This window comes from Mustela putorius, unplaced genomic scaffold, assembly GCF_011764305.1.
Source record: "Mustela putorius furo isolate JIRA1106 unplaced genomic scaffold, ASM1176430v1.1 tig00003901_pilon_pilon_pilon, whole genome shotgun sequence".
NCBI lineage: Eukaryota > Metazoa > Chordata > Mammalia > Carnivora > Mustelidae > Mustela > Mustela putorius.
Genome location: NW_025422049.1, coordinates 17,258,090 through 17,281,462, shown reverse-complemented (window position 1 = coordinate 17,281,462; position 23,373 = coordinate 17,258,090). Strand labels below are relative to the sequence as shown.

The 23,373-nt window shown below is 34.7% G+C and overlaps 1 protein-coding gene across 4 annotated transcripts in view; it reads left to right on the top strand.

The window, feature by feature from the left end:
* COL4A5 (collagen type IV alpha 5 chain) overlaps positions 1-23,373 on the top strand; it is a 255,574-nt gene that overhangs the window by 177,249 nt on the left and 54,952 nt on the right. For all 4 annotated transcript variants that reach the window (XM_045068340.1, XM_004769034.3, XM_004769031.3 and 1 more), the window contains exons 30-36: positions 5,934-6,047; positions 11,216-11,383; positions 12,483-12,572; positions 13,185-13,334; positions 14,914-15,012; positions 16,369-16,458; positions 16,872-17,011. In XM_045068340.1, coding sequence (XP_044924275.1) covers positions 5,934-6,047; positions 11,216-11,383; positions 12,483-12,572; positions 13,185-13,334; positions 14,914-15,012; positions 16,369-16,458; positions 16,872-17,011 — 851 coding nt within the window. The remainder of the gene's footprint in view (positions 1-5,933; positions 6,048-11,215; positions 11,384-12,482; positions 12,573-13,184; positions 13,335-14,913; positions 15,013-16,368; positions 16,459-16,871; positions 17,012-23,373) is intronic.

The window sequence follows — 23,373 nt, the reverse complement described above, 5'->3', positions numbered from 1 at the left end:
ACTCCTCCTTGTGTTTTCTTTCTCTCTGTCAAATAAATAAATGAAATCTTTTTTTAATGTCAAAATTTAAAAAAATTACAAGAAAATGTGGGAGACAGAGAAAGAGATTTTTCTAGCACCTTAAGATTATACAGTTTTGACAGGCTTCTTTAATAAAGAGAATACAAAAATTCCAAATAGAATTTGAGATACTGTAATGCTCAACATCAGTAGTCTTCAGTTCAGCTAGATTTGTCATGCTCATTCAATGACCATGGGCCATACTTTGCATTGGCTTCATATAGAAGGATACAAGGATAGGATAAATAAGGATAGGATGTACAGTGTTCTAGCAAGGCAGTGTTAGGAGTTTCTTTTTAACATAACTCCTCAATATTGATATAGAACATTCCACCAAATAAGAGCAGAAAACACATTCTTTTAAAGTACACATGGAACATTCATCATGATAGACCATAATCTAGGCCCTAAAACAAACTTTGGCAAATTAAAAATATTAAAATCCTACAGTAGATTCTTTTTATCATACTGGATTTAACAAGAAATTGGTAATCGAAAACTATCTGGGAAAATCCCGACATATTCAGAAAATAACCAAAATACTTTAAATAACCCATGAATCAAAAGGGAAATCACCAGGAAAACTAGAAAGTATTTTGAATTTAATAAAAATGAAAATAAAATATATCAAATTTGTAGAATGCAGATAAAGAAGTGATTAGAAGAAAATTCATATATGAAAAGCTTTTCTTAGAAAAAAAGAACAATTAAAATCAATTATCTAACTTTTCACCTTAAGAAATTAGACAAGGAAAGTAAAATTAAAAGACAATCAGAAGACAGAGGAAAATAACAATAAGAACAGATATCAGTGAAATTGAAAACTGAAAAACAATGGAAAAATTTTATGAGACCAAATGAAGTTCTTTGAAAAGATTGGTGAAATAGCTATACCTCTAGCCAGGCCAGCCAAGAAAAGGGAAGAGACCTATGTTACTGTTATTAGTAATGAAAGGGGGGCCATCATTACAAATCCTATAGACGTTAAAAGAATAACAGGGGAGTATGCAAACAGCTGTATGCCTATAAATTTGATAGCTTAGATGAAATGGATGAGTTTCTAAAAAGATAGAAACTACTGAAGCTCATGGAAGAAGAAATAGATAGTCCAATATTTATTAAAGAAATTTAGTATGTAGGGGCACCTGGGTGGCTCAGTGGGTTAAGCCTCTGCCTTTGGCTCAGGTCATGATCTCAGGGTCCTTGGATCGAGCCCCACATCTGGCTCCCCCCCTCTCTCTGCCTGCCTCTCTGCCTACTTGTGATCTCCCTGTCAAATAAATAAATAAAATCTTAAAAAAAAAAGAAATTTAGTATGTAGTTAAAATCCTACCACCCCCCCAAAAAAAAACCAAAACAAAAAAACTAGAGCCAGATGGCATCATTGGTAAATTCAAACAAACATTTAAAGAAGCCATAACAAGGTTCCCACACAATTTCTCTCCGAAAGCAGAAGCGGATAGATTGTTTCCCAACAATTGTATGAGGCCAAAACAAAAAATAGGCAATGACATTATAACAAAAGAAAGTTATAGACCAATAACTCTCAGGGACATATATAAATAAAGTCTCAAGAAAATATTATTAAATCAAATCCAATAATATAGGGAAAAAGTTACATGCTACACCAAGCAAGGGTTATCCTCAGACTACAAGGCAGATTTGAAAATCAGTGTAATTTACTTTCTCAACAGTCTGAAGAAAAAATAACTATTAACATCTTAATAGATGAATTATTTGTGAGAATTCAACATTTATTCTGAAAAAGTGCTCTCACAAAATTAGGAATAAAAGGGAATTTCCCAGCATGATAAAGAACATTTACAAAAAACTTGATCCATTATATTTAATGTTGAAAGACTGACTGCTGTTCCCTGAATATATGAAACAGTATAAAGATTTCTTTTCTTACCATTGCTTTTCATTATCATACTATAAGTCGTATTAAACAATGAAATGCTGTAGAGCAAGAAGTAGAAATAATACTGATGGTGACAGATGGTATCTGCATTTGTGGTGAACATAGCATAACATATAGAGAAATTGAATCACTGTGTTGTATACCTGAAACTAATACAACATTGTGTGTCAACTGTGTTCAAATTAAAAAAAAAAAAGCTAATCAGAAAATACCTCCCCCTGAAAAAAAGAAATGAAAGGCATACAGATTGGAGAGGAAGAAATAAAACTGTCTGCATAGGTGACTTAATTTTCTACATAGAAAATCGAGAACCTCCAAAAGAACAACTAGAACAAAGAATTGAATTTAGTAGGGTCATAGGATACAAGGCAAAAATACAAGAATAAATTGTATTTCTATATGTTAGCAGTGAACAACTAGAAATGAAAATTAGAAACAGTATTATTTGAAATAGCATCAAATAACCTGAAGTACTTAGGTATAGTTCTAACAAAATATGTGCAGGATCTGTATGTGGAAAACTATAAAACCCTTATGGCAGAAATCAAACATCCAAACAAATGGGAAGATATTTTGTGATCATAAGTTAAGATAACTTTTCTCCAGGTTTATTCATAGATTGAACATGTTCCCTAGCAAAACTGTGCAGTATTTTCTTATTCAAAAGTTTATTTAGAAAGGGAAAGGACCTAGAATAGCAAAAACAATTTGAGAAAGTGTACAGAGTTGGAGGATTCATAGTACTTAATTTCCAAATGTAATGTAAAGCCACAGTGATAAAAATAGTGTGGTATATATGGAGTGACAGATACATATAGATCAATGGAACATAATAGGGAGCCCAAGAATAAACCTATACAATTTGATTTTTGACCAAGTTGCAAAGGCAATTTCAACAGAAGAATAAGTCTTTTCAACAAATGGTACTAAACCAGTTAGTTGATCATCGGTGTGTAAAATAAAACAGAAGACAAGCCCCACACCAAGCTTCACACCTTATACAGAAATTAACTTAGAATGGATCATAAACCTATATGTATAACCTAAAATGATAAAACAAACAAGGTTTTGGAACAGAGGCCAGCAAACATGTTCTATAAAGGCCCCAATAGTAAATATTTTTGTTTTTATGGGCCACCTATGGTTTCTGTCATATAATCTTTTTTTCTCTCTTCTTAATAACCTTTAATGATATGGAAACCATTCCTGGCTCACAGGCAGCTCAAAACATGCCTGTAGTCCACATTTAGCCTGTGGGTAGTACTTTAATTATCCCTTGTTTTCGATGAAAGCATAGAAAAATCTTTGTGATAGTAGGTTGGACAGAGTTGTTATATAAAACCCCAAAGCAAAAATACATTTAAAAATTGATAAATTGGACTTCATTAACATGAAACTTACTTCCATATTATTTATCTGGCAGAAAGGACTTATAGTCAGAATACGTAAAGACTTCTCAAAATTTGGGGCACCTGGGTGGCTTAAGTGTCTGCCTTGGGCTCAGGTCATGATCTCAGGGTCCTGGGATAAAGCCCTGCATCAGGTTCCCTGCTTAGTGGAGAACCTGCTTCTCCCTCTCTCTTCCCCTCTCCCAATCTCTCACTCTCTCTCTCAAATAAATAAATAAAATTTTCAAAAAAAAAAAAAGAATTCTCAAAAGTCGATAAGAAGGAAACAACCAGATTTAAATTTGGAAATACAGGGAAAAGATCTGAACAGATACTTTACCAGAGAAGATACCTGAATAGCTAGTAAGTACATATAAAGATTCTCAATATAATCAGTCATCCAGGAAATGTAAGTCAAAACTATGAGATAGCATGTCTTATCCTGTCAGAATAGGCTTCAAAAAAGAAGGAAAACTAGCAATACCAAGTGCTGCCAAAGATGCAAAATAAATAGAACTCTCATATATTACTCGTTAGTATTCAAATGGTAGAGCCACTTTGAAAAAGAGTTTGGGAGGAAATGTTTGCAAATGGCATTTGATAAAAGGTTAGTATCCAAAATATATAAAGAACTTACACAACTCAACATGCAAAAAATAAATGATCCAATTAAGAATTGGGCTGAAGACACAAATAGACACATTTTTCCAAAGAAGACATATACATGGCCAGCAAGCACATGAAAAAGCCCTCAATACCATTCATCATCAGGGAAGTACAGATCAAAACTACAATAACCTATATCACTTTTATACTTGTTGGAATGGCAAAAAAATCAATAATATAGGAAACAACAGGTATTGGTAAGGATGATTGGTAAGGATGTGGAGAAAGGGAACAACAGAGGTATTGATGGGAATGCAAACTGGTGTAGCCACTGTGGAAAACAGTATGGAGGTCCCTCAAAAGGTAAGTAATAGAACTACCCTATGATCCAGCAATTGCAATACTAGGTATTTACCCAAAGAATACAAAAATAACTAATTCCAAGTGATACATGCACCCTGATGTATATAGAAGCATTATCTGCAATAGCCAAATTATGGAAACAGCCCGTGTCCCTTGACTGATGAATAGATAAAGAAGGGGTGTATATATATGTTGGAATATTACTTGATGATCAAAAAGAATGAAATCTTGCCATTTGCAATGACATAGATGGAGTTAGAGAGTATTATGCTAAGCAAAATCTGTCTGTCAGGGAAAGACAACTACCATATGATTTCACTCATATGTGGAATTTAAGAAATAAAACGAAGGAACATAGTGGGGATTAAAAAGAGAGGCAAATCAAGAAACAAACTCTTAGCTATAGAGAACAAACTGCTGGTTACTGGAGGTCAGGTGAAGGGATGGGTGAAATAGGGGATTAGGTTTAAGGAGTGCTCAACCAAATGTATGGAAGTGTTGAATCTCTGTATTCTTACCTGAAACTGATATTACACTGTATGTTAACCAACTGGAATTTAAATAAAGACTTTAAAACAAAAGAGAAACAGTTTGGTAATTTCTTATAAACATACTCTTACCACATGACCCTATTTACTTATCCAAGAAAAATATGAAACTTCACACAAAAGCCTGTAGATCGATGTTCATAGCAGCTTTGTTCATAATCACCAAGAATTGGAAATAGTCCGTTTGTCCTTCAGCTGGTGAATAGATGAACAAATTATGACATGTTTGTATAATGGAATACTTTTCATCAATAAAAAGTAACAAACTACCGATCTGTGTTACAGCAGCTTGGATTAATCTGAATGCATTATGTTAGGGGAAAGGAGACATACTCAAAAGGCTATATACTGTATAATTGTATTTATATGCCATTCTGGAAAAGGAAGAACTGTAGCATAAAACAGATCAAGCAGTTGACAAGGAATTAGGGTCTGGAAAGGGGCTGACTACAACCATGGGCAAGAAGCCTTTTGGTTTGATTGAACTATATATGTATCTTACATATCTCAATTTGGTGGTGATTATATGACTATATGCATTTGTCAAAACTCATCAAAGTACATTAGAAAAAGAATTTTTTATATATAAACATTTTTTAAAATAAGAGATACAAGATAGAGGGACATTGAAGTTTTTATGATCAAAAAGTCATTTTATTGATGGTAGGAGAGGCTTTATCATATTTATAGGACATGGGCCCAAGTTAGTAAATAGGAAGATGTTAAAGGTTATCTACTTTTTTTTTTGAAAATATATTTTAAACTGAGAGATACTGTCCAAGATGATTTTCAAGTATATGAAATGTGTGGTTTGTAATCTTATATATTATTTTGTGAAGTTGATTTAAGTACTGAAGTTGAGTGCTCAGCTATAACTTTCTATAACTTTTAATACATTTCCTGAATCTGTTCTGGGTACTTATGCATAACTTCTCTTGCTCAGTGATTAGATAGATTTTCAACATCTTTGCTTAATTTTATGTGTCTTTTCACATAAGTATTGTGGTTTCTAATGACTACTGACTCAGCTTTATTTATTTCTTAAAGGTGATGTTGGGCCAAATGGACAACCTGGGCCAATGGGACCTCCTGGGCTTCCAGGAATAGGTGTTCAGGGACCACCAGGGCCACCAGGGATTCCTGGACCAGTAGGCCAACCTGGTAAGATTGGAGTGAATAAATGTGCATTTTTGTAGCATTCATTATATAGAAGTTGGCTAGTTCATTAGTACACTACAACCTATGTAGCAGTTTTCCAGAAAACAGATTTGAGAGGTAATATGTCTCCTTGTATAATTTTGAAAACTGAAAAAATACAGATCATGGAGAAGGGAGTTGGGGGAAATTGGAATGGGAGGTGAACCATGAGAGACTATGGACTCTGAAAAACAATCTGAGGGGTTTGAAGTGGCGGGGGCTGGGAGGTCGGGGTACCAGGTGGTGGGTATTATAGAGGGCACGGATTGCATGGAGCACTGGGTGTGGTGAAAAAATAATAATACTATTATGCTGAAAATAAATAAATTGAAAAATTTTTTAAAAAAAGAAGAAACCATTAAAAAAATTGATCTATTAACAAATTGCAGTATGTTACCTCAGCATACAATCATTGAGCTAGTCACAGTCTTGGAATCACAAAGCTAAGAATTTCCAGTGCTGATTATTTCACACCTGAGCAGCTGCACAAATTAATAGACATCATTCTGAAACCTCTTAACATTTCTTGGCACATGAGAACTAGACTTAAAAACATTATTTCAAAAGTATATTTTAGGCATTCTCATTTCTTTTTTTTTTTTTACTAAAACAAGTAAGTTGAATTTTCTCCTCTTTCACCCTTAAGTCAGCAGTCACTTTTTAATTCATAAACACTCTAAACTTTTTTATACAGATAGAAAACAAAAACAAGCAAACAAACAAGCAAAAGATACGCAAAACAAGTTTAGTCAGCTTGTGACCTAATAGAGAATCATACGATTTTTCTACATTTATCTGGGAACTTCATTGAGTTTTGTGGATTCTGAGCCATCTGGTGATGCTCACTAAGGGCCACTCTTGGGCCAGTGTGCTATTGCAAAGCAATGTAATAATTCATAAAGTTAAAACAAATATGGAAAACTTAATCATTCCTTAATTTACCGGAATATGTCAGATGACTTAAACACACAGTTCAGATGTACATACATTGATTTTGAAACAGTAGAAATATATTTTCTGACCTTAAATAGCAATAAATATTTTATTAGTTATTACGCTAAAAATCTGGAAACATAGTTAACAACATAAAAAGCCTGGAAAGTAAATGTAATTTTTGCTTATGTTGTTCTTTAAAATTTTGTGTTGTGGCCCATTGTTCTTTTTTTCTTTAAGGCCCCTAACATGTCACTACTGATTTAAAAATGAGAAAACTTATGTGTTGCTTTGAACCAGGTTGTTAAAAAGTAGCTGCATCAACACTCATGAAAAATCCATTCTGTTCAACTGGCATAGCAAAGGGATCTTGAGAAAAAACAATTTTTAGGTTTGGTCAGTATAGTCCTGGCCTGCTGTTCCACAAAGATGGCTAAAATGAATTTATCATTCCTGTTATGTTTTGTCACTTCTTTTATTTCCCCAAATTGCATGAGGTTTTGGAAGCATTTTGAATTCTTAAATCACAGCTAAGAAGGAATGAAAAGAAACTACTGTTAACACCAATCTGAACAAAATAAGGATACATTTATTTGTACTTTATGCTTTTTCAAATTTAGCTAATACTCTAAATAGTTCATTCATCTAACATTCTCTGCCTTTTTAACTGATGGATATATAGGTATATAAATTTATAAAGTCTAGATAGGATGGATGGGGGAAAGTAATGGTGTTGAATTTAATCTTGTTTCTTCTGTAAATATATATTTTGCCATAAAATTCACTATCTTAACTAATATGGCATGGAATTGGCATTAAAATGTATTGAATGCATGTTTATTAATATAGATGGATATGTTATCAAATCACAATTTTTTTACTACAGGATAGATCACATTTTATATTTAATACTAGCCACATATACTCACTTTGTTTATAAATTTATTTATATCAGCAAAGCAGAATATTATCTTAGCCTATTTCAAAAACATTGTGATTTCTGTTCATACATCTCAATGAAAGGGTGATCAGCAAGACTGTTACTAATACCTTGATACACCTGACTTGCACTGCATGGCTAAAGTTCTAACTACCAATTTTTTTTTTAATACGCTTGTTCAATATACTTGTTGTGTTTCATTTTGCAATAGAAAACTTAATGCAAAGTATTCTATATTGTCATCTCTCCAGTATAAAGTGTTTGCATTATGCTTTTCAAGCTTTTTTTGCTCCAGTTTTCTGCTGTAATTTAATCAAGCTTTACTATTTGTCATTCTCTTTTCCAAGGCAGGATACACAGTTTAATGCATGTTTATAAATTAAGGAACTGTTGAATATCAAGTCCTCATTTGACAGCAGGGAAATAAAAGAAAAAATGCCAGAGGATAAGAAGCAGAATGCTTTTCATTCCATGCTCTACTAATCCAGGCAGAAATGGAAATTGTTGATTCTTGCTATTTGATCTGGCTATTAGCTAGAAGATTGCTGCTTTAGTGAATCTCTAAGAGGTCAGTTAAATATACTCAATTCCATGTCCACAGATCATACCTTAACCTGAGCCAAATGTATTGTAATGTTTGCCCAGTCTCAGGAAGAAGTGCAATCCATTCAACCTCATCCCCACTAATGTGAAACAAAGAAACAAGGAATTAGTCATGTCATTTCATAGAGGAAGTTTCCTAACCCATTTCATCTATGAAGTTTTCTAACGTTTTTCAGCTATCAAGCCCTTGGGGTGGGGGGTGGGGGGTAGGGGAGTGTGCATGCACGTGCGCGCACCCGCACACGCAAGTAAAATTCTCACAGATGTGTTTTTGGAATTTTCCCCTTTTTTACGAACTGGTCCCATTTGACTGCATCTATATGCCCCTAATGTACTTACTCTCTCTATATATAGCCATATAATTCCTGTTATTACATAAGGAGATTCAGCAGAGATTTTGAATTTATGTTGACTCTCTTCATTCTTGATCTTAACAGGATGCCTACTTCTGACAGTATTCATGGAAAAGATCTATGCTATGAGAAGTACAGCATAACAGCTGTTACTACTACAAATAACAATGAAAAAAATCTTTGCTAGTAATGCAGTTTGTTTAATTATACTCATCTGCTAATAATTATTGAGTTTTCTGTACCAAAGCTGTTATAGTATAAAATCAAATTTAGCTTTAAATTCTAACTTATCTTTAGGAGCTAAAGTTCCAAAAGGATTATTCAAAGCAATCTAAGGATCAGGGACAAGAATGTAAAGCTGGTCTTTATCAAAAAGCATTACTTTTTGTGAATGTCAATATTTCATTGTCTCTTTTATATATATGTATATATGTGTACATATGTATTCACATATGAATACATGTTCATATATGTATTAATATATGAATATATGTACACATATACATACATATATGTATATATGTACATTTATATTCTAAAATGAAATATATATGTATATATGTACATATATATGTACATCTAAATGAATGCCTAAAATGAATGCCTTATACATATATATTTCATTTATAGAATATTGCTATATGAACATCTAAATGAATGCCTAAAATAAATTCTTTACTCATTATTACTAATACACGGTAGTTGTGAATCAGTATCTAATAACTTCTATTTGTGGACTTTTTTGTTCTCATCTTTACATGCTTAGTTTTTTTCTTAACCTAATCAATTTTTTTGCAACTTGCTTCTGCTTGGGGTGGTTCATCTTGCTGCTGAACTGTAACTCCTGCCTCTTGAACTTCAGGTCTACCAGGTACTGTAGTTCTTTCTCAAAAGCTGCATCTTAAAGTGAAGCTTTTTAAACATGAAAAACAAACAAGATTTGTCCAGGTTTAAGTCTTTGGGTTTTTTCCATTACTTTGTGGAGCGTATTTCAAAGGACAAATGAGTTATCTTGAAAACTCAACTATAACAGTAGGCAGTGATTCAGATAGAGTTGTAATAGTGTTCATTATTAGGTATCTCATGATATGTCACAAATATAATAATGTAATATATCTCTCCCCTTTCTGTAGTATTTTCAATGAAATGACATAATTGGAACCATTATGACATGCAAACTGAATGGAATTCCCTAATCTTCAAAGTCAATTTTATTGGTTTAAGGACATGCTGGTATATGACATCAAACAGATCTTAAAATCCCAGCATCTTGCTCTATTATAAAAATAATCACCTCTGAATCTTCAACAATTAGGTCTTCAAAATTAGGTCTTACTGTTGAAGGGACACTTTGGAATGGTCACCTGGCTCAGCCTCCAGCTTCCAGTCAATTGTATCCCCATTTAACAGTTGTAGGTCAACAATATTGACCTACCTATCACCTACCTATGTGACTCACAAAGTGACATACCTAATAGGAATTGGAGTGGAAACTCGTCTTACGTTGGCAGAGTAATTCTTTTCCCTGAATATATAATCAGTTTTAATCATCTTGTCTCTTGGAGTAGTTCAGTCTTGCAAAACTTACTAAGGTTAAATATTTTTGCAGTATCATATTTTTTTCTGTGAAATCCTGGTTGAAATACTGAGAAACAAAATTTAACAACAAAACTGATGGTGTAATGTATTATCAAGATAACATGTAAAATGAAACAGAAATAAAGTTGAAAATGTCCATGTAATGGGCTTATTCAGTAATGGATCATTTTTATGGATTATAGAAATATATCCTAATAATCCATAGTACCTTAGAGTGTGCAAATCCAAATGCAGTCAATGGACCAATGTCAAATCACAAAATGCTTGTTACCAGTCTGCATTGGAATTAGAAGAAATTGAGAGTAAGCATTTAGAAACTTATGTGATAATTTGACAGTGTAATTGTATTTGTTGAATATAATAACCAAAATGTAGTCATGTATGACTTTGGCTTTTTATTTTAGTATTTTTTTAGTAATTTTTATTGTGTTTTATGAAAATATTTGCCCATGGTGGACCAGGACTTAAGAAAATGTTGGTTGTTCACTGGAAATAATTTGAGAAGCACTTTCATAGAGAAATATGCTTGAAAATCCTAAAGTTTGATTGTTAGGTCATTTTATATGCCTGATACCAAAAGTATCTCTGAATCACTGTTAGGTTTGTTATACACAGGAGTCTATCACTTGTTTGCTAGAAAAATAATCAGATACAGCTCTTAAAACTGCTTCAAAACTTGTTAATATTGGTGTTGTATTAACTAGGCCTGCATGGAATACCAGGAGAGAAGGGAGACCCAGGGCCTCCTGGGTTTGATGTTCCAGGACCCCCTGGAGAGAGAGGCAGTCCAGGAATTCCTGGAGCACCTGGTCCTATGGGACCCCCAGGAACACCAGGGCTTCCAGGAAAAGCAGGTGCCTCTGGATTTCCAGGTACTTCATTTAAAGTTTTCTCTGGTTTTGGATTCAGGAAGTTAAAACATATTTAATATGATTCTTATATATTATTCTCTCGTACTTTTCTGAATTGACACTGTCCCTTAAGGAAAAGTGTTAAATATCTTTGCAGGAAACTCAGTTTGCTATTTTCATTACATTTTTTGGCTGAGATTTCTGGTTACATATTGCTGTATAAAAAATGATCCCACAATTTAATGATTTAATTCAACCTTTTTATTTTGTTCAAGATTTTGTGGGTCAGGAGTTAAGACATGATTTGGTAGGGTCATTTATCTCTGATCTACATGGCACCAACTGGAGTGGTTGGGATGAAGGATCTACTTCCATGATGGCACTTCTCTGACAACTGCATGTTCCTTGGCCTCTTCAAATGGTCTCTCATTATCCATAATGTTCCTTCACATGGCTTGGGATCCTTACATTCTGGTAAATTCAGGGTAGTTGCTCTCCGAGGCAGCTGGCTTCCCAAAAGAGAGAATCCCCAAAATCAAAAGCAAGCGTTCTAAGAGTCCCAGGTGAAGGCTGCAAGGCTTCCTATGATCTAGCCTTGGGAGTCATACAGTGTCACTTAGTCAAGGGCAAGGCACAGTCAGCCCAAATTCAAGGACAGAAGGCTGCACAAGGTTGTGTATTCTGGGAAGTGTGGTGCATTGTGAGGCAATCTTTGGAGATTAGCTACCACCGTGAGTCTTTTTATTTTTATTTTTATTTTTTGAGAGAGAGAGTGTGAGCCCAGGATTGGGGAGGGACAGAAGAGGAGGGAACGAGAGAGAATCTTAAGTAAGCTCCACACCCAGTGCAGAGCCCACTGCAGACTCAATCTCAGGATGCTGAGATGACCTAAGCTGAAATCAACAACCGGGTGCTTAACTGACTGAGACACCCAGGTGCCCCAGAGTCTTTTTATTCATTTATATCAGCAGTAGTAGTTGCCAAAGTTACAGCAGTTGAAAAGGCGTAAAACTTAATGCCCAGTAACACTCAGTAGTCTTCCAGTTGACATATTAAAAGTTATCTTTTATTTTTCCAAGGTCAAGGAAAGTTAAAGTTAATTATTTGATACTCTTCAAAGGTACCAAAGGTGAAATGGGTATGATGGGACCTCCAGGCCCACCAGGACCTTTGGGAATTCCTGGCAGGAGTGGTGTTCCTGGTATCAAAGGTAATACTCAGAATTGGCTGGTAGATGCATGTGAGAGAGAAAATTAAACGTTGTTTTGTGTCAATATAGAATATTTTTGAGTGCTTTACAATGGGCAATGCTAACTTTTGTTTCTTTGTGACATGGTATTTTCTAAAAGCTTTTATTTAAATTCTAGTTAGTTAACATAGAGTGTAATATTGGTTTCAGGAGTAGAATTCAGTGATTCATCACTTATGTGACATGGCATTTAAGTACATTGTATTTTCGATTTGGTGGCATGCACAGTTTGAATACCATGAAACGTTGCAAATGCTTATCTCAAAATAATAAAATATGGGGATTGAATTTTGATTTTTTTTTTACAGTTTCTATTATTGTCAAAGAACCCCAGAAAATAGAGGGAGTGTTATTTGAGTGGAAAAATGTGATGTGAGTTCAAGTTACTCAGACAATAACCATAGTGCATAAGTGTTTTGGGTGGTCAGTGGCTTACTAAATTACAGAATATATGAATAATATTTATAGATTATATATAGAGATATATAGAGAATATTATAATAATCTTTATAGGCATAAATCCTGGAAGGATGAATCTAATCTGTTGTGTCCTCTCCACAATGTTGGTTTTAGGTGATGATGGTTTGCAGGGTCAGCCAGGACCTCCTGGCCCTGTAGGAGAAAAAGGTGGTAAAGGAGAGCCTGGCCTTCCAGGCCCTCCTGGACCAGTGGATCCAGATCTACTGGGCTCAAAAGGAGAGAAGGGGGACCCTGGCTTACCAGGTAAGTAATACATTTATTTGTGAATGTATTTACTGGTATATCTCAAGTTTCATTTTAAATAGCACGAAAAGTGATTTATAGTGTAGAAGTCACCAACAAAAGGCACGTCAAATTTTTGGTAATGAAAATTTTCACCTGATTTGTATTGTTTGAGTGATCAACTTTTATTTAAGTGTTTTCTTTGTAGTTTAACTTGTCACAAACCATGAACTCTTAAAATAGACTTAAGGCAGTCACCTTCAGGCTTTCCAGAAAGCAATATGTTGTTGAGAGGAAAGCATATATAGCCAGAATCACTTGAAAAATTGATTTCAGTGTTTGGGAAATTTGCTGGTCCCTTAATTTTTTTTTTCCCTTGAGACCAGATGGGGAGGAATAATACATTGTTGCCCTGCAGTGTTTTGATATACATATCATACTTGGCTTTTAAATCCAGTTCATTGTTATTTTGTTGCCTTGGCAGAATAAACAAGTATTGGATTAAGAACAGCTGGGCCAGCTCAGCCATGAGGGAGGTTGCTGAAAGGTTTAGGGAGCAACTGTGTTGCTATAGTTATTTTATTAGAAACAAATAAGATATGGAGTATTACACTGACTTTTTTTTTAAGATTTTATTTATTTATTTGACAGACAGAGATCACAAGTAGGCAGAGAGGCAGGCAGAGAGAGAGGAGGAAGCAGGCTCCCTGCTGAGCAGAGAGCCCAATGTGGGGCTCGATCCCAGGACCCTGGGATTATGACCCGAGCCGAAGGCAGAGGCTTTAACCCACTGAGCCACCCAGGCACCCCTACACTGACTTTTTAAATTAAAAAAAATTCTTTTTTCTTTTTATAAAAGTATAACATAACAAGGCATCAAAAATGTAGGTAAGCACAAATTAATAAATAAAGTGCTTACAATCCAGTCTATATAGAATAGCCTTTCAGACAACATGGAACTCTAAAATTAGCCATGTTTATTTGCAGCTTACAGTAAAGTTTGTGGCTCTTTTTGTCAGCTCATGTGTGCTTGTGAGTATGTGTGGGTGTATGTGTGTACACAAATACTATGTTTACCTATTAGCAGAATTTGGTGGGATTTTTCCTCAAAAAAGAGTTTAAGACATTAGTGTGGTTTTGTATGTCATCACAAAAGAGGTAGGGCCACCTAATTTTTTATTACTGTTAAAAAGAGATATATTTCTCGCATTAGTCCTTACAAGCATTCTCTTTCAATTTTGCCTTCTGTAAAATAGAGGCAGTAATCTATATTATAATAAGATTATTAAAGATAGTTGTAGAATCTAAAAGATAGCCTAAAGATAATCTGCCCCAGTTCCTTCATTTTACAGTGGAAAAAACTGAGGCCCAAAGAGGAAAATGACTTAGTTACTGAGTGACTTGAGTTTCTTAATCGTAGCTACATAAAAAGTGGAGGAGTTTAATGTGTCCAGCGCTATTGGCTCCTACTCTGTCAGAATATCATGGGTTCCTATATTTCATTCATAGTTCAGAATTTGGGTTGCTTGCTTTCCCAAATTATTTTTAGTGGATTAATGATATCAACCTAACTTGTGTTCCTTATATTCATCATTGGAAGGTATTCCTGGAGTTCCAGGGCCAAAAGGTTACCAGGGTTTGCCTGGAGACCCAGGGCAACCTGGACTGAGTGGACAACCTGGATTGCCGGGACCATCAGGTAAGGATGACAGACCACCTGTAGCAATTGAATGGCTGATCCTAAATCCTAGGAAAGTAATTATGTATTTATCATGTGTGATGATGTTTTGGATCGGATCATGACAATATGCTTGAGTAGCTACTGAGATGTGGAGCTCTTTTTTAGCAAAAATATTGCCATTTGGCCCACGTGTTAACTGACAAGGTTTGTAGGATATTTTTCTTTGCTCAGTTTCTTCTTTTTGTGAGCAGTGAGGATGTATACAGAATGAGAAGTACATCCAAATAAGGTGGTGTGTTTTATTTACATACACGGCAACATATATTAGTGAGGCAGTTATCTGGCAGGTGCTGAAAAATTTAGCTTTTTTTAGGTACTGCCTTTAGAGAAGTCAGTCATTAAACCATGTAAAGATGGCTGCTGATTATATTTTTTAAAGTTTCTAGGGACAAAAATTTCACAACATACCTGGGTAGTCTTTTTTAGCATTAATCACCCTTAGAGTCAACATGGATTTTTTTCTTATTTCTAGGAAAACTCTTGCTGCTTCTTGAGCCATTTTCTCTTAGTTAGGCCGAAAGGAATAAAGAGCAGCTGGTCTCCATTCTCATAGGAGTCCTTCAGATCAGTTATTCTGCTCTAGACTCTGTACTACATCGCCTTAATATATAAGTTCCTTTCTATTCTTCACATCTTCTGCATTCTCTTCCCCAAGTTGGAAGTCAGTATGAAAGAAAAAATAAAAGAAAAAATGTTTAAGGCAACATTGTGGTCCTTAGAAAATCCGTATGTGACACCACAGCTCAGGCACCTGAGCTCAAGGAAGAATGTATGAACACAGCAGCCATGACTGTTGGGAGTTAGTACCTCTCTGTCAACCTTTATCTATCCCTGGCCTAATGTACTGGAAGTATATCATAACAGGATACCACTTTCCATTTACCACTTTCACATAACCAGACGTATGTGGGAAAGCCACTTACTTCTCAGTCTTTTAAAAGCAGACTCATTATATTGGATTTATCTGTGGCAAATACAGTAAGGGTAGTATGCACATAATACAAATAGGACTTCAGGTGATTGGAATTGTTTTAGAGCAAGAAACGAGGTGTCCTGGTAAAATTTTCACATTTTAAAAACTGATTTGTATTAGGAGACCTCTGTTACTATGTTTATATTGTAATATGTCCCTAAGGAGATTTCTTAGGTACCTCTTGCCTGTTTTATGCTGAGTTGGATCTGTGGAACTTTATCATTTATTAAGGTTTCATCCATCTAATCCCAGGCTTACATTATAATTACAACCCACTCCAAGAAACCAGGCAACCTCAATATTGCTGACTTGTCTTAATTTAATCAATTTAACTTTTCTAGGCCCCAAAGGTAACCCTGGTCTTCCTGGGAATCCAGGACTTACAGGACCTCCTGGACTTAAAGGAAGCATAGGTGATATGGGTTTTCCAGGTGAGTGATGAAAGTCTCCCAAATATTTAATTTCATTAACGGCAGATGGTTCATTCTCTTTGTTATTAAAATAGAGACTGGTGTTGATAGAATCAAACTGACACAGTAATAGACATAGTCAGTGGGTAGAGTTTTCTCATCACACAAATATTTGAAATGTGATTTAAGGGACAGAGTTTCAGAAACCTTAAGAGTAAGGATCCACAAATATGTATATTTTCTCTCACTGTACCCCTTTCTCTTAAACTTCCTTGAAAAATAGGCTTTTAAATAATCCTGGTTGTAAAAGATTATTATATAATTCAGAATTTGCAGAGGTATTTTTAAAAAACCTTTCCCCTTAGTCGTGTCATAGATATGCCATGAATAAAGCATATTTTGTAAAAAAGATGCATATTACATATTTTCAACAGGCCCTCAGGGTGTGAAAGGGTCTCCTGGACCTCTTGGAGTTCCTGGACAACCTGGCTCCCCAGGATTACCTGGACAGAAAGGAGAAAAAGGTGATCCTGGTGTTTCAGGCATTGGTCTTCCTGGTCTTCCTGGCCCAAAGGTAATTCTACTCTAGGCATATACCTGAGCAGATATGATTTTTTGAAAAATACTGTGCTCATTCCTAATTCTACATTAAACAAACTACACAGTTGACATGGTATATTCTGAAAATTCATTCCTCCTGCTTTCTCTTACATTGTAAGGAGTTATGTTTTAGAGTTTGTAGCCAATCCAAAAAGGTGTGTGGGGGAAGATTTCTTTGTTTTCCCTCTATCTTAATCTCTGAGTGTAATTTGATAAACCAAAGGTGTATTCCTGCCTAGCTTTGGTTTTCTTTTCCCAACTTAGTGGGGAAATATTGATCTATATCCTAATATTATTATTAACTAATATGAAGAGACTTATAGACAAAGTAACTCATGTAATTAATGAAATGCTGTAGTATTCCTAATGGCATATGAGAGGTAGTACACTTAAAACAGTTTTACATGTCCCTTCACGTACCTAGTCAGTGTGAACACTTTGGTAGTGTTTCTCAGTCAAATTTAGAACATATGTTAGAATCATTAGACTCAATGAATATTTGATAGCTCCTTAATTCCATGTAAAAAAGTAATAATTCCTACTGATTTGTGGAAGTACTCTTTAGTGAAGATTCATCCATTGTCTATTTTATATATATCACAAATATTTTCTCCTGGTTAATCATTTGTCTCACAATACTATTTAATCATTCAGGCAGACCACAAAGCTAGGAAATATTACAAAAAGAATGGTATTACTAACCTTCCATGGAATTAATGAAAATTCCTACTGAGATAAGAATGTACTGAATAATGTGGGTTTTTTTTTTCCTTTTAAGCTGTCCTTTTTACTTTCTAATTTTTTTAAAAAAAATTTAATGTTAATTCCAGTATAATTAACACACAATGTTATATTAGTTTCACATGTACAATTTAGTGATTCAGTACTTCCATATACCACCTGCTGCTCATCACAGCGAGTGCCCTCCTTGATCCCCGTCACCTATTTAACCCATCCCTCCACCCACCTTTCCTCTGGTAACCATCAGGTTGTTCTCTATAGTTAAGAGTCTCTTTCTTGCTTTGTCTCTCTTTTTTGTTGTTGCTCAATGATTTAACTCATGAAATTTGAATGTTTTAAAGGTAATTTCTTTTTAATAGTATACAAAAAATTTTAGTTTGATTGCATAGTCAGTCAACTTATAGTAAGAGATAATCAAGAGAAATTTCTGCATATTAACTGCAAATTAACAGTGTAAAGTCTATTGAAATGATGCTGAATATTTTCTCTTCTATTTAAATTTTACCAGTAGTACATGACTACATTAAAAAATGATAATACAGACATATCAAGGGTAAAAGTGAAAATCCCTTTAATAACATATCTTCTTTATTCCATTCCCTTACCTGTAGAGATCCACTGATAATAGTGTATAGATTTGAATCCCTTGCCATAATATTTTTATGTATATATACAAAATTTGGGGTTTTCTACATGTATTATATATGCATAGAGTCATAGAATACACACTATTCTCTATTTGCTTTATCGCTTATATTTTTTTCTTTTTTATTATGTCTTATACAATTTTCTTTGTCACTGTACTTTTTTATTATGTTCAGTTAGCCAGCATATAGTACATTGTTAGTTTTTGATGTAACGTTCAACAGTTCATTAGTTGGGTATAACACCCAGTACTTATCATAACACTGTACATTATTTTTAATAGTTGCATGATATTCTGTTGTAATTAATATCAGAATGAATATTCTTAGACATATCTGTGGACACATGTATAATTATTTATTCTGTATAGATTCCTAAAAGTGAAATATCCAGATCAAAAGGTAAGTTCATTTAGGTTTTTGTCTTTTAAAGTTTTTATATTAATAGTAACCAATAAACTTCATTTTAAAAATCAACCAGTATGAAACAACGTAAAATGAGAAGTCTTCTCTCCACACATTTACATACCTTAAATTCATAGTTCTTCCCTAACCACTTTTAGTAGTTGTCCACAGAAGATACTTTATGTGTATATAAACATGAATATATTTTAGATATTTCATCAATATTAAGACTCAGGTTTTTTTATATGCAAAATCTCTGATATTGAGGTACATCTTAGAATGGAAAGCATCTTACAACTATGGAAGCATTTTTACTCAGTTACTAATTCAGAAAATGATGCTGGATCTACCAAATGTAGGTCTCTTATATTTTTATTTACACGTATAAAATCATACTACATATCTTGTCTGGACCCAGCTATCATAACTTAGGAAGTCTTAGCAAACTTTCTTTCAGCACATTAATTAATGCCTCATTCGTTTTCATAATTATATAGTATTTTGTGTATGGATTGACCATAAATAGTTTAACCTATTATGAATGAACACTGAGTTGTTTCTCTATTTTCATGATTACAAACATGTGTTACTCTGAAGATTCTTACCCATATCTTACATACATATGTAAGATACATATCTTAAGATTATTAATATTAATATTAATATTGCCATAGAATAAATTCTAAGTAGAGTTGCTGGAACCTCTCATATATATATACCTTTTTAATATTGATAATTACTAATTTTTCTTTTAAATATCTCTCCTGCTCCATAATATCTTGATCAGTATTAGGAATTTTCTATTTTGTCCTCATTTTATAAATATTGGATATTATTAACCATTCAAATTTTGTCAGTCTAATGGGTGAAAAGTAGAGTATCATTGTTTAAATGTAATTTTCCTAATCATGAATGAGATTTCTTATGCTTTTATCTCCTCTACAAATTGTCTCTTCATACTCTTGCCTCATTTTTAAAATTTTTTTAAAATTTATTATTATTTTTTTAATAAACATATAAAGTATTTTTATCCCCAGGGGTACAGGTCTGTGAATCGCCAGGTTTACACACTTCACAGCACTCACCATAGCACATACCCTCCCCAATGTCCATAACCTCCCCCTCTCCTGACCCCCCTTCCCCCAGCAACCAACCCTCAGTTTGTTTTGTGAGATTAAGAGTCACTTATGGTTTGTCTCCCTCCTGATCCCATCTTGTTTCATTTATTCTTTTCCTAACCCCCAAACCCCCCATGTTGCATCTCCACTTCCTCATATCAGGAAGATCATGTGATAGTTGTCTTTCTCCGATTGACTTATTTCACTAAGTCACTAGATGATACCATCTAGTTCCATCCACATCCTTGCAAATGGCAAGATTTCATTTCTTTTGATGGCTTCATAGTATTCCATTGTGTATATATAGTATATATACCACATCTTCCATTGTGTATATATACATCTTCTTTATCTATTCATCTGTTGATGGACAACTAGGTTCTTTCCATAGTTTGCCTATTGTAGACATTGCTGCTGTAAACATTCAGGTGCACATGCCCCTTCGGATCACTACATTTGTATATTTAGGGTAAATACCCAGTAGTCTCTTGCCTCATTTTTAGGAGGGGATTTGGTTGTGTATTTCTAATTTTTTTAAAGAGAGTTTGAATAATTTGCCTAAGTTAAAACTTAGTAGGCTCAGACCTTACATTTTGGTCATCTTTTTTTTTTTTAACTTTTTATTTTTTATAAACATATATTTTTATCCCCAGGGGTACAGGTCTGTGAATCACCAGGTTTACACACTTCACAGCACTCACCAAAGCACATACCCTCACCAATGTCCATAATCCCACCCCCTTCTCCCAAACCCCCTCCCCCCAGCAACCCTCAGTTTGTTTTGTGAGATTAAGAGTCACTTATGGTTTGTCTCCCTCCCAATCCCATCTTGTTTCATTGATTCTTCTCCTACTCACTTAAGCCCCCATGTTGCATCACCACTTCCTCATATCAGGGAGATCATATGATAGTTGTCTTTCTCTGCTTGACTTATTTCACTAAGCATGATATGCTCTAGTTCCATCCATGTTGTCGCAAATGGCAAGATTTCATTTCTTTTGATGGCTGCAGAGTATTCCATTGTGTATATATACCACATCTTCTTGATCCATTCATCTGTTGATGGACATCTAGGTTCTTTCCATAGTTTGGCTATTGTGGACATTGCTGCTATAAACATTCGGGTGCACGTGCCCCTTTGGATCACTACGTTTGTATCTTTAGGGTAAATACCCAATAGTGCAATTGCTGGGTCATAGGGCAATTCTATTTTCAACATTTTGAGGAACCTCCATGCTGTTTTCCAGAGTGGCTGCACCAGCTTGCATTCCCACCAACAGTGGAGGAGGGTTCCCCTTTCTCCGCATCCTCGCCAGCATCTGTCATTTCCTGACTTGTTGATTTTAGCCATTCTGACAGGTGTGAGGTGATACCTTATTGTGGTTTTGATTTGTATTTCCCTGATGCCGAGTGATATGGAGCACTTTTTCATGTGTCTCTTGGCCATCTGGATGTCTTCTTTGCAGAAATGTCTGTTCATGTCCTCTGCCCGTTTCTTGATTGGATTATTTGTTCTTTGGGTGTTGAGTTTGCTAAGTTCTTTATAGATTCTGGACACTAGTCCTTTATCTGATAAGTCGTTTGCAAATATCTTCTCCCATTCTGTCAGTTGTCTTTTGAGGTCGAAGAGGTTGCTGCCTGTGTTCTCCTCCAGGATTTTGATGGATTCCTTTCTCACATTGAGGTCCTTCATCCATTTGAGTCTATTTTTGTGCGTGGTGTAAGGAAATGGTCCAATTTCATTTTTCTGCATGTGGCTGTCCAATTTTCCCAGCACCATTTATTGAAGAGACTGTCTTTTTTCCAATGGACATTCTTTCCTGCTTTGTCAAAGATTAGTTGACTGTAGAGTTGAGGGTCTATTTCTGGGCTCTCTATTCTGTTCCATTGATCTATGTGTCTGTTTTTGTGCCAGTACCATGCTGTCTTGATGATGACAGCTTTGTAATAGAGCTTGAAGTCTGGGATTGTGATGCCACCAACGTTGGCTTTCTTTTTCAATATCCCTTTAGCTATTCGAGGTCTTTTCTGGTTCCATATAAATTTTAGAATTATTTGTTCCATTTCTTTGAAAAAGATGGATGGTACTTTGATAGGAATTGCACTAAATGTGTAGATTGTATTAGGTAGCATAGACATTTTCACAATATTTATTCTTCCAATCCAGGAGCATTGAACATTTTTCCATTTCTTTGTGTCTTCCTCAATTTCTTTCATGAGTACTTTATAGTTTTCTGAGTATAGATTCTATGCCTCTTTGGTTAGGCTTATTCCTAGGTATCTTATGGTTTTGGGTAAAATTGTAAATGGGATTGACTCCTTAATTTCTCTTTCTTCTGTCTTGCTGTTGGTGTAGAGAAATGCAACTGATTTCTGTGCATTGATTTTATATCCTGACACTTTATTGAATTCCTGTACAAGTTCTAGCAGTTTGGGAGTGGAGTCTTTCGTGTTTTCCACATATAGTATCATATTATCTGCGAAGAGTGATAATTTGACTTCTTCTTTGCCGATTTGGATGCCTTTAATTTCCTTTTGTTGTCTGATTGCTGAGGCCAGGACTTCTAGTACTATGTTGAAAAGCAGTGATGATAATGGACATCCCTGCCGTGTTCCTGCCCTTAGCGGAAAAGCTTTCAGTTTTTCTCCATTGAGAATGATATTTGCGGTGGGTTTTTCATAGATGGCTTTGATGATATTGAGGTATGTGCCCTCTATCCCTACACTTTGAAGAGTTTTGATCAGAAAGGGATGCTGTACTTTGTCAAATGCTTTTTCAGCATCTACTGAGAGTATCATATGGTTCTTGTTCTTTCTTTTATTGATGTGTTGTATCACATTGACTGATTTGCCGATGTTGAACCAACCTTGCAGCCCTGGAATAAATCCCACTTGGTCGTGATGAATAATCCTTTTAATGTACTGTTGAATCCTATTGGCTAGTATTTTGTTGAGTATTTTCACATCTGTGTTCATCAAGGATATTGGTCTATAGCTCTCTTTTTTGATGGGATCCTTGTTTGGTTTTGGGATCAAGGTGATGCTGGCCTCATAAAATGAGTTTGGAAGTTTTTCTTCCATTTCTATTTTTTGGAACAGTTTCAGAGAATAGGAATTAGTTCTTCTTTAAATGTTTCGTAAAATTCCCCCGGGAAGCCGTCTGGCCCTGTGCTTTTGTTTGTTTGGAGATTTTTAATGACTGTTTCAATCTCCTTACTGGTTGTGGGTCTGTTCAGGCTTTCTATTTCTTCCTGGTTCAGTTGTGGTAGTTTATATGTTTCTAGGAATGCATCCATTTCTTCCAGATTGTCAAATTTATTGGCGTAGAGTTGCTCATAGTATGTTCTTATAATAGTTTGTATTTCTTTTTTTTTTTTAAAGATTTTATTTATTTATTTGACAGAGAGAAATCACAAGTAGAGATGGAG